Source organism: Equus przewalskii, chromosome 3 (genome assembly GCF_037783145.1).
Source record: "Equus przewalskii isolate Varuska chromosome 3, EquPr2, whole genome shotgun sequence".
Taxonomy (NCBI): Eukaryota; Metazoa; Chordata; class Mammalia; order Perissodactyla; family Equidae; genus Equus; species Equus przewalskii.
In genome coordinates, this window is record NC_091833.1 from 88,145,077 (window position 1) to 88,157,649 (window position 12,573).

At 41.5% G+C, this 12,573-nt stretch overlaps 1 protein-coding gene across 9 annotated transcripts in view; it reads right to left on the reverse strand.

The window, feature by feature from the left end:
• The window catches only part of KLHL5 (kelch like family member 5), an 87,372-nt gene extending 75,710 nt beyond the window's left edge, over positions 1-11,662 (reverse strand). For 2 of the 9 annotated variants that reach the window (XM_070615143.1, XM_070615134.1), the window contains exon 1: positions 9,319-9,643. Coding sequence is in view for 2 of the 9 variants with exons in the window: in XM_070615139.1 (XP_070471240.1) it covers positions 11,299-11,327 (29 nt within the window). In the remaining 7 variants the exon portion in view is untranslated. Of the gene's footprint in view, positions 1-9,318; positions 9,660-10,042; positions 10,701-11,298 lie in introns of those variants that run through there. The other 7 variants (XM_070615139.1, XM_070615136.1, XM_070615138.1 and 4 more) reach the window with 7 other exon arrangements.
• Positions 11,663-12,573: the final 911 nt, after the last annotated feature.

A 12,573-nucleotide genomic window follows, 5' to 3' on the forward strand; every position in this document is an offset into this window, starting at 1 on the left:
ATAAGATCAAGGTGAAAAAAGTAAGTGGGGTAAATCTTGACCTTTAAACTAAATTATGTCTCCTTGCTATATGACCACACAGCATCGCAAACTATGTGCTCAGATAACTCAATAATCTCATTGAAATTACTTACATAATGTCTGCCTGCTCCCCTGGACTGGAAACTCTGTGAAGGTTACAGAAAGGACTATGGCTTTTGAGGCACTTCTAATACAACAGCTGACACTCAATTTAAAAATTGCAGGGTCTGCCCAGTGGCATAGTGGTTAAGTTTGCAGGTTCTGCTTCAGTGGCCCGGGGTTCATGCGTTTGGATCCCTGGCGTTGGCCTAGGCACAGCTCATCAAGCCATGCTGTGGTGGCATCCCACATACAAAATAGAGGAAGATGGGCACAGATGTTAGCTCAGGGCCAATCTTCCTTACCAAAAAAGAAATTTAAGAAAAATTGCACTACAGCATGGTAAAGATATACAGCAGCATGCATAGGATGCTATGATAGCTGTAGAGGTCAAAGATATATTTCCAGTCAAACTGGAACTCTGAGTATAGTAAAATCCCCCTTGTCAGATGAAACCTATAGCTGGTCCATGAAACAAAAACATCAGTAATCATAAAAATTATATTTATATATCCCTAAAGATTTTATTTTAACTTAAACACACAAATGCATATTCCCTCACAAATCTTTTCATATAAGGTTAATGCCATATATTTGATATGAGACTTCTACTGAGTTTGGGCCCTCTTTCTTGCATAAGCTGTGCCCACAATGATCCACCATCTATGATTTCCTCTGTGGTTTCTATAAATGGAGAGACAACTTAAAAGCACTTCCGAAAGAATGTGAATACAGAATCAATTAGGCCAGTGGCCTGTCCACCAGGAGATAAATAGCTGTGGCAGAATATAAATTAATACACTGTTTCCTTCGAGGAGAAAGTCTCACCACAAAAAAAAGTCAGCTGAACCAAACAGTGCGCTTAGTGACGTAGTTAATTTACATTCCGGTGTGAGTTCCTTATTTCCCTGAGAACCATGAATAGTCTAAAGACCAGTTAGCTGGTCCATGGACTTTGACAGGCACAGCTTTAGACTTTGATGGCTTCCCCTCCTGTCTTTTACAGTTATCCAGCCTTCATCAAATTTGATAGCAAATTTGTTAAATAACTCATTATTTTGAGATGTGCCAAAGCATTCCACTTAATTTTCAAAGAAAGAATTCTCTTTTCCTTATACTCTCATTAATTTACATGTCCATTAATGTTTTATAGTTATTATAACAAGCATAACTGTTAAAAACAGGCTTGTAAATAGACAAAACCAACTTTTGGTAAGTACGCAACTCAACAGGTAAGCACAGGGGTGTGCAGGTCTACTATGGAGCAGCCCACTGGGCCATGAGCATTCAGTCGGCCCTTGGGATCAGTAAGTACATTTTACAGAGGGAAGAGAGTGCAGCAGGCTAAAGTTATGAGTCAGTTCACAGGTAGTCGGTGGAGGGTGCTTCTGCTGTTATTTTCCCACATTATCACTTGTTAATGGTGCCCTAAGTGATGTAGCAGAAAGAGCCTGAGTCAACAGCTAAGCCACTCACCAGCTTGCTGTATAATTTGGGCAAATCACTTCACCTTCTTGATCTTCAGTAAAATGGGATTAAGGAAGTAGTATGTGCAAGTATTGAGTAAAGATCTGAATTTGTAACAGCAGCTATTATTTCCTGAGTGCCTGAATGTCCACAATAATATGTGAAATACTTGACACTGAATGGGACATTTAGTTTTCACAAAAACTCTGGCAAACAGGGGTCATTCCCCTGTCCCTATTACAGATGAGGACACTGAAGTGAAGTGAGGTTACATCTATCTGGTGAGTAGCAGGGTTCAATCTGAATCCAGGACAGACTCTAAAGGCCATACACTTTCAAGCACACCACACTGCTTCTAGCTTTTAAAATATTCTCATTTGCAATCTGCAAATTCTTATTTGCAATATTTGTACAACTACTGTACAAATAGTTGATTTGTACAAAGTTAGATATCTAGGAGAGAGTAGTAGAGCAGACTTAAATCCTTTACCAATACGATCTCACCTAACTAAAAGCAAATAAGGCACTAAAAAAGAAAAAAAAACAGAGTACTTAAAGAACATATCATTCTTAACATAACAAAAATACTGTTAAGTTCATCATAATTGCAATTAAATGTCAAAATGGCATTTAGTCACCAAGTACAAGTGCCTCACAGATTGCTCCTTACTTGGCTCCCTCCCAGCTTCTGTCACTATTTTTTATAGAGCAAAGTGCTGACCCACATTAACATCAAAAATATCTTTTCATCCCTCAACTGCCTATTGGTACTACTATCTGGTAGCAGTGCAAGCAAGATTTTAAAAATCAGCTAAATTAATAATACATGGCCTTTTTATCCCCTAACTTATCTATAAAAGTTATCACAGTTGATACAATGAAGACCACTGCACGATTATAACAAAATATTTACTTTTTAAAATAGCCCTTCGACTTGACGACAGGTGAAAAAAGAAAGATTTCCTTGCCACCCACTTCTTATATTTTGTGAACTCAAGTATATATTTGCTGTGGCACAAGGATGAAAACTGTAATACCATAAGGATGATGGCAAACCACTGCTAAATTCCTGTCTGATCCTTTATGTGTGGCATGTGCTGAGACACCCAACTGTCTTACGTGCCATAAGAAGTAATAATCCGGATAACCATAATTTTGTCTTTTACTGACCTGAACCAAATCCAGTAAGTGTTTGTCTTCTGTGTGGCTTTTTGATGATGGAGGAGAAAAAAGTAATCAGTACTCTCTAGACACAGATATAATCAAGCAAAATTGCCTGGGTTCTCTGAACACATAATGAGCCAATCACAAATCAACTCGATTCTGCTGCAGGACCCATCTGTTTTATAAACTGTACAGTGAAAGTTGGATAAGGAAAGGGTAGTAAAAGACAAAGTAAGCAACAGAGAGGAGAAAAATGTGAAGCACTCTGCTTCTCAGCTGCTCGTAACAAGAAATAGTTAATCACTACAAATGTTAATTAAACCAGTCAACCTTTAAAGAAACTCTCTGGCTTGCCCTGCAACTAGACTGAAAAAAAAAAAAAACCCACTAAAAGACTGTTCTATAACTTAACTCCAGCCAAAAGCAAAATAAGGCATGCTAGTGAGTCGAATGGGGATCAGGGGAGACCAGGGAAGGTTAGAACTATTAGTGTTAATCCAGTCTTCTTAGGAGGCAGTTCCGAGTAGTCCCTCCTATCTCCCAGGTCCCCAGCAAGGCAGCGGTGTTGACAAATTGAGGGCAAAGTTTCAGGGGCCTGCAAAGGACAGTGCTGAACCTATCCAGCAGTTCTAAATTCCTGGAGAGCACAGAATAGGGTCTTCTTTCTTTCTGCTTATCAGAGAAATATCTCCTCAAAGAAAGGCAAGTGTTAAGTAGAAATGAACTAACCAGTCTCAAATTTAAACCTCGTCTAATCCATTCTCCACACTACAGCCAAAGCAACCTTTCCAGTACAATTCTGAACCAAATCACTCTTATTGAAAACTTTTATTTTTTTGTTTTTGATCACCTACAAGATAAATAAAAGCCAAGATCTTTAGATAGAACTCAGTGTTTTTAACAATCAGTAGTCCTTTCAAGCCTGGCCTAGCTTTCCAGCCTTATCTTCCTTTCAACCTCTCTGCCTATTTCATATTTTTTCCATCATAAAAAGTTAAAACACAATACATCAAAGGAAGCAAAATGCATATTTTTGAATACTTCCCAAATGGAAAGAATTATGGCAGGCACTGTGGATAATACTAGTGAGAGTAGAGTTAAAATCTTTTTCCCTTCTGCATTTAACCTTCAGTTAACTCTCTTAGCTCTGTTCCTCTAGCAATCTAACAGAAGTAGGTATGTCAACTATGTTACTAGGCAACACTGCTTATAGTAAAAATGATTAGTAAACTTCCATCTGGACTCAGAAGAACTATAAATGAAATATATACACCTTATAGGAAGCCATAGCTTTGACTTCCCTGAGTGTGATGGCTCTTGTAGTTGGCTTATCCATTGCAGGGACCCTAGCAGCTCAGTCTAAGGAGTTGGACAACAGATATTGTCTCCTGTGGGACATGAGATTTTTTAAGCCAAGGCAGCTCCTACACCTACCTGATGTGAACTTTATCTCCTTGCACCTGAGCTTTCACTTGGAGCAATGTCTCCCAGATGGCTATATGACTGTTAATAGGGCCTGCTGTGAGGATCACAGCCACTGCTGAGGAACATTTCATGCTGCCTTGCTGGCAAGCTGCGCTTCCTGTCTGATAGCCTTCTGAGTAAACAAGCCTTTGGTAGTTTTGTGAGTCTGAACGTTTAGTTGACCCTAAGAAGAGCTGTTCATTTTGCACAGCAGCAAGAGTATAAGAAGGTCTTAGAATGACATTCCAGATGTTCTACAACTTGTAGAACAAATCCCTTCTGCCTTTTGTCTGCTCTTTTAGCCTCACATACATCCCTGAGAAATCCCACCTAATCTTATATACAGCTTTTACTCACCTTCCTCTGTCGTTTTCTTTTTCTGGGGATCCCCTCTTCCAGGTAACATATACTACCTCCCCATTGTCCATTCCTTCAGCCATCTGCTGAGGTGAAGCTATGGATATTTTTCAACCAGAAAGAAAGGAGATATTGCATAGGTAAAGAAAGCAAGAAAATTTTGCTAAAAGAAGCTAAGTATACACAGCTTACAGAAAAAGAATGGAAATATACTGAGAATAAAAATAGGCTAAGTTGGTGGAGAGATATGGCAATAGCATATTAAAGTGTAAAATGTCCAGATAGAGTGTCTAGACCAATTTGGATAGTAGAAAAGAACAGAGCAAGGCAGTATATTAAATGCTCCCTTCTTCCTGCATTATTAGGCATGAGGAGAAGCCAGGGAGCCCTGTACCAGCATCAAAAGCAGATGTTATAAAGTTTAGACAATTGGGTAATCTGTATCTTGGGAGAGGGAGAAGGGATGGATGGAAGGATTACAATGGACACGCGTTTTCAGTGTTCAGGGAGGGGGTATTGTTGCTACAAGTCAGCTCCAGTTCAACCTTCTCATGGATTATCCTAATCTGCTCATCCCACTAGAATCTGCAAACTGATGTTAATTGTGTAGTAGAATTTTCAATGGCATCCCAGGTTTCTTCAGTCCCAAACTGTTAGAGAACTGCCTCCTTTCTCTATTACAAAGTGGTCAATTACTCTAACTTCTTATTCTTCAGGGCCAACTCCACTATTTCCAAACTCTGACAGTGGTTAATTTAAGAACTAACCAAGATGCGGTACTTAGAAAAAACTTAGTTCTTCTGGAATTGCTAAAGGCTCTACTTAGTTTCCTTTAAGTGTGTGAACTCTTAGGCTAAAGCACTCATTTAATAGCAAAACAGAGAAAACCAGTCAACCAGTCAGAGAAAAAGAGGAATGAAGTGTATGTGCAGAGAGACCCTGGCAGGAAATCATACAGACCTGGAGAGGGAAAGAAGCCCAGCTCCTCACTTTGTTATTGACGCCAAGTGCCTCGGAGACTCAGCTGCACTCCCACCCTGGGACTCTGTGACACAAAGCTATATCCCTCTTCTAACAAAACACTCTTTTTTGTTTAAGCTAGTTTAAAGTAATTTATCACCAAAAAGTCCCTAAAACCAAAAAAGGTGGTTAGGGGCAAAGTGTAACAGGGTATAGACATAATCAGGGTTTATCATACTGAAAGAGTCTGTTAATGACGTTGGAAAGGGAAAGAGACAGAACTCAGTTACAGCTATTTTCTATTGGGGTTGTAAACTCCCCATTCATCTTTTTATTCGCACAGGATCTAACACAGTGCCTTATATACATCACATTTAACAAATGTTTATTGAATTGACCTATAATTCAAAAAGAATGAAATCCACTTGGTCAAAATAGCATGTCTAATTGTGGAGTTTTCAAAAACATTTCATTTCCAATTAATAAAAGATGTTCTTTATAATTCTCACTAGCATAATTCTATGATTAAACATACATACACAAAAAATTGCTATTTTCTATTCTCTAAATACTGAAAAACATAATTTGGATTAAAGAGTGTCCATAAACTATTCCAGTTCTCCTCCCTCTGTGCGCCTGATAGAACTGCATTTCCCTGCCTCCTTGAAGTTGGGTGCAGTCATATGACTTGTTTGGGCAATGAAACCGCAGCAGAAGTTACCTGCGTGACTTCCAGGTAGAAGCCTTAATGCCAATGTGCGACTCATCACATCCTTTCCCGTGCCCTAACAATTGTGGAAGTATGCCTCCAGATGGAGCCTCTGACAACCTGGGGCTCCAAAGGCCTACCTGGAACAGAGCTCTCCTGTTGACGCTAATTGCACATGTAGTGTGACTAAGAAATAAACCTTTGTTGTCTTAAACCACTAAGATGTGAGGGTCTTTGGTACAACATAATTTACCCTACCTGCTACACTTAGCAAACCCCTGTCATAAATGGGGTGAAAAGGATGAATAGCTCTGGCCCTCAATTTGTCTTCAGAATGGTAACTTTTGTATAGCACTCTATCATTTATAGAATACTTTCTTACAGAAGCATCCTTCATTATCCAAATTCTCAAATCCCAAACATAGGAACTGAATGGAGTCAGATAGATTTTTGGACCAATTCCTCATTCTCTCAACTCTATTTCCTATCCAAAACTCAGGGACCAAATACATTTGGATAAGGTGATATTCCTTGCCCTCCAAACTCTTGCCATCTGTACTCAGGAATGGAAAATATTGAGACTAAAACATTCTTGATACATTATTTCATTTGTGCCCTTAAAGCTGTTTTTCTACTACCCAGTACCTATTAGACTTTCAACATCTATTGACTGAATCGTGTGCTGTCATCATTTTAATTTTACACATAAGGAAACAGATTCAGAGAGGTTCACAAACTTGGTGGAAACAACCTTGTACTTTAGTGGCACAATCCCAGATTTTCTCTCTTCAAATCCCTTGCCCTTTCCACTATGTACCATGCTTTCTAGGGTCTCTTACATCTACAGAATTTCAGGATTTGATAGTAAATTAATAGTATCAACATTGTGACAAAAAGAACACAATAATCACATAGTTACATCTAAGAATAATTAGACTCATTCTTTAAGGAATTCTACTTTGCCTAAATGTAGTCTAATTCAAGACCCTGAGTAGCCTGAAGCACAGAAGGGAAGGAATTCCTAGAGATCACTTGGTCCCGCAGGCAACTGGCAAAACAATGAAGAACGAGGAAAGAACTCAGGGGGAAAGTAACCTTTTCCTTTGATGTATAGTATGTATATAATTCTGACTTTTAGATTATCTTCACTTTGGTTCTTACCATATCGGCTAACCTCAAACTCTTTGCTCTCCAATTCTTATCAAACCTCAGTTATAAGAGCTACTCCTGAAGAATTGCCAAAAGGATTGGCAACTCATTCATTTCTATCGATTTAGTGGTTCTCAGCTTGTGTTCTATAGTCAAATAAGTTTGGAAAAGGTCACAAAATATATCCCCCTTTAAAAGAGTAAACTTGAACATTAGCCAAGAAATTGAGTGGAAAAACTATTGAAATTTAACCCAGCTCTCTCAAACTTATTTGAGCTCAGAATCTTATTTCAAGAAATAAACTATTGATTTCTTACTCCTTAGAACACAGTTTTGGAAATACCGCTGTAGGTAACTCTACATGGTTATGAATGGATCCAGGCAAGGCTTCAGAGAACTTCTCTTTAGAGTTTTATTATTGCCCTATATTGAAGAACATTGTTGTCCAAAATTCATAATTTTACATAGGGATATTTTAAAGATGTTGTCCACTGCATCACACAATCCCCCTTTTTATTAGGGGCCCATGAGAAAATGTTCCTCCCAGGCCTCATTACTAGAAAATGCCTCGTTTAGGCAGAAGAACTGGTTTGTTTTTATCTTGGAATAGAATCACACTGAAACTTACTTTGTTCCTATCTCTCTCTTTTTTTCCCTGGCTGCTAGGAAGCTCCAGGGCCAAAACTGTGACTCATTTCTAGCACAGGATCTCATACTGGCACTGGTATTATGTTTCCTCTTGACTTTGTATTCTTTTTATTTCCTGCTCTGTCTCAATTTCCTCATTTAGTTTTGCTTTACCCTATTGTACTATATGGACACTAAGTTGCTTCAAATCATTTTTGGAACTATATATTGTATCTATTAAGTCCTATCTTCTTACAATTTCATAGCGATTTCTCCCTAACTGCCCCATTACCCAGAAATATCAGTGTATTCACCTTTGTGTAAAACTATTCACATAATTAAGACAAGCTAACAGAACATATATTCACAAGTCAAATCTGCAAATGCTTAACACGAGGAAAAAAGTCATTGTTTCTTCAGTGGTCTAATAACCAAAAAGACATAAACTGTTTTCTAAACGGAAGGAGAATCACCATTTATTGGGTACCAGTAACTGCTAGGCACTTAATAGACACGTTTCATTTTTTAAAGAAAGAAGCAAGGGCACTTGCGTATCCATAACCTCCAGAAGGATGCACAAGAAACTGGTAATATTGGTTGGCTTGGGAGTGCAGGGGTGGGTGGGGAGACTTTGTATATTCCTTTTGAACTTATGGTATCCTTTATACAATGCCTATTTGCACCTTTTGAATTTTGTGACGTATCAACTATTCAAAAGTATTTTCAAAAATCAAATGGAACGATAATAAAGATGGCAGTAATGCTTTACTCTTTGATACAGCAAACTTTCTTCGTCAGCTTTTGGTCCCAGAGCAGGCACTGAAACGCCTAAATGAAAAAGTTGCAACGAAAGCGCCAGTTTGTATCGAAATCAAGTCCCTTTCTGAGGCTCCACACTCCGAGGGGGAGGCAATTATTTAAAATAAAACTTAAGATTCTGACGGCCTGCGGGTAACAATGAAAAAAAAAATCCCGAATGGTTTCCAGTTTATTTTATTAGCAGATGAGCGCGGGGAAGCAGCAACGCTTCGGGACGACAGCCACGCCTCGAGGCGGCCGCATGCGCCTCGGGCACAACTTCGCCCGACTCGAGGGCTGCGCGGCGGGCAGGCCGGCCCCGGGTTCGAGCCCCGCGCGCGGCGCGGAGGCCCCCGCTCGGCCCGGCCCTCCCGGCGGAGGTGCCCGGGAGCCGCCTCGCGGAGGGCCCAGCAGGGGGCGGCGTGGGGGCGGGGAGGTGGCCTGGTGGCGCGGCCAGCCCGCCGCCGCCCCCTCCCAGACGCCGAGGAGGAAGTCGCACTTACCGCGTCGGGCTCCGGAGGCGGCCGGGGGTCAAGGCGGGGAGGGGCGGCCAGGCGTGAGGAGGGCAGGCGGGGGGCGGGGGCCGGCGCGCGGAGGCGAAGGATGCTCGGCCCCTCGGGCGCCCCCAAACCCTTCCCGGTAGCCTCACCCCCGGGGCCGGCCGGCCCGCAGCGGGCCGCTCCCCCTCCGTCAGGCTGCACCAGGCCGCGGGACACAAACTCGTCGGGCAACCCCGGAGGGGGCGGGCGGGCGAGCGGGTGGGGGTCGGGGACCGGCTCGTCAGTCAGTCCCGGCGCGGCGCGAGCGGCCGCCCGCCCCGCCCACTGCGGCCAGGCCCCGCCCCCTCCGCGCCGGGCCGGGCGCCCCGGGAGACCGCCGCCGCCGCAGCCCGGATGGCGGTTTCTCTTCCCCCCAGTGCGTTGCGCGCCGACGGCCTGGGCAGGGCAGGGGGAAGAGGGAAAGAGGGAAAGAGGAAGGGGAGGAGAGGGGAGGGGAGTTCGTGGGGGGAGGGGGAGGTCAGGCTGGGCGGGGCTCTAGGGGAGGGGGCGGGCTGTGACGGACAAAGATTCCGGTTGTTCCCCGCCCCTTGATCAGGGAAATTCCTGGGGGTGGAAGTTTAGGAAGAGGTCCCTCTGCGGGGCTGGAAGGCGATCAGAGAGCGGGCCTGTGATTTTTGATTCTTTGGAGAACAGGACTGTATTGTCCTAGAGCTTTGGGGGAACTCACCAAGAGTTGCCTTTCTTCTCCAGCCCCTGCAACCCTTCCGCTTGCAACAATCTGATAATTCTTGTGCTCCACGTAGTGTGTTTGTGCCATAGCAGTTATGATCCTTAACTCCGTGGCCATAATCGCTGTTTTCCAATGGTGGAATAATAGTAATTCCACAAAAGTAGGTTCCTTATTCATTCCTCAGGCCAACTTCTAGTATTAAAGGCCAACTTCTATATTAAACTTCTAGTATATGCTAGGTGGTGAGAATAACAATAACTAATTTATTCAGCGGCTATATGCCAAACACAAATCTAAGGCTCTTTACAAATGTTAACTCATAACCAGTCGAGCAAAACGGCTAAGCAAAACGGCTAAGGTCACTGCCCTCGTAGAGCTCATGGTGGATAGAGAGGGAAGGGTTTCTTTAGTTTGGCTCAGAGTGATGTGTAAACGAAATGTCCATCTCCTTTCCATTCTCAAAGTAATGCAAATTTGCATTATTTGCAGACTAAGTGCTGCTCCTGTCTGTGAGCGTTGAATGTGGTCATTCCCCCCAAATGATATTTATTTGCTCAGGAGATCTTCAACGTGTCTCCACAATGAAAATCCAATGCAAGCAAGTGGTCCAGAAAACTGATGGATCAAATCACTAACAGAATAACAGCCAAATTGTGGCGGCAGCCTGGGGTGGTGGGATCTATTTAGGGATCTATTTAGTACACTCCCACTTGGGGAAGTGGTTAGGAAAAGCAACATAATGTGAAACAATGAAGCATTGACATGGACTGCTAGTTCAAAGGGAAGCGGATGCGCCATTTAAAACTGTTACAACCAGAAAAGTGATACATCACGAAATCTGCCATTGAGGGCTCCAACCACAAAGCACAGGATAAAATTTTTATCAGAGCCACTGTGGAAAAGTCTTCCTACACCCCCTTTGCAGTCAAACCTACATGCATAGATAAAAATTACTTTAGTAGCATTGTCTTTAAGTACAAAAGACAGCTGTGTAAACCCATATTCTGAATTTTTAGAATTTGGAACTATTTTTCAGTGTTAACATTTGTGCACATTAACGGCAAATGACATTCTTCTCATAGTTTTTTTTTTCCTCTCATAGTTATTTGTTGTTCAGTTTTGGGATTTTAATTGTCTTTTTATTTTGGGTTTATAGTGAGAAAGACTAGAAAAGTATTGCAATCAAATCAGATTACCATTGCAGTAAAAAAAGAATCATAATTTAAGAAAGAGGAATTCCCATATAGCCTCACCTTTTTTTCATGTTGAATATGTTGTCCATTCTGTCCTGAAATCTATTCTCTTTAATTACTAATCTGTATTTTCAGTTTCTTTGCTCCACTACCCCCCAAAAGCAAATCAAATCAGATATCCCTCGTGATCTGACGCCCTGCTGCTGTCCTCAGCTCCTGCCGTGCTTGCTCTCAGGCTTCTCCCCACACTGGACTCCTTCCTCTTCTGCCAACACACCAAGCACTTGCCAGTGACGCCTTTGCATGTCCCTCTCTCTGGAAGGCTCTTAGCTATTCACACAACTCTCTCCTTTTTCCTTCATGTGACCTTTCCTGACTATCCTGTGTAAACCTGCAAACCACAGCCCCTTCATCTCCTCATTTCTCAGGCCTTAGCACAAACTGACGTGTATCTGTCTTTCTACTCCCACTAGAAGGTAAGCTCCATGAGAACAGAACCTTGCCTGTTTAGTTTACCATTACATCTCCAGTGTCTGTTACTTACTATGTCCGTCACATGGTAGATACTCAAACATTTTTTGAATGAATGAATGACTTAGTATAAGAAAGATAGCTTGTATTCCCTCTTGTAATGGCCAAAGGGCTTGGGTGCAACTTATCTTATAACTGAGTTATATGACTTAGACATATTAACAAGGTCTAAAATACAACCCAGTTTTACCCTATTTAAAATTAGAATTTGAAATGGCCATTTTTAATGTCTCATTCTGGCAATACACTAAGGAACAAGATTTGAAGAAGCATTCAGAGCTAAGAATTTATGCTGAGATCTTACAACTTGGCTCATAAATGGATCCATAGAATCAGAGAGTAATGATGGATCAATAAATGTGGTCAAACTCTTAATATTTTTTCCTGAGATGAAACAATATAGCAGGGATTAGAAATGGAATAATTGAACCTAAAATTTGATTAACTCTACTGGTAACTTGATAGATGGTGCTAATACGATGTCCTCTGTGAGTGCTCAAATGATTTAGTTGATAATCATGGTGATGAGGTTAACAATTAATGTTCCCATCTGGTTAAAGGACAGTACTGATAGCAAATAGAACTTAATCTTAGCATGTAGATGCCTTTAATAAAGAAATGATTTGACTTTTCATCTTCTGCTCTGATTACAAGTTGTATGGGTGGGAAAGGATTAAAGGCTTAAATATCATTATACACAGTGTCTGTGTTTAAAATCTAGATCCCAGGAACGAGATCTCTTTCAGAGGATTTAGGATTACTTGTAACAGTACTACTGCTATCCATGTTTTGACGTGAAACAGC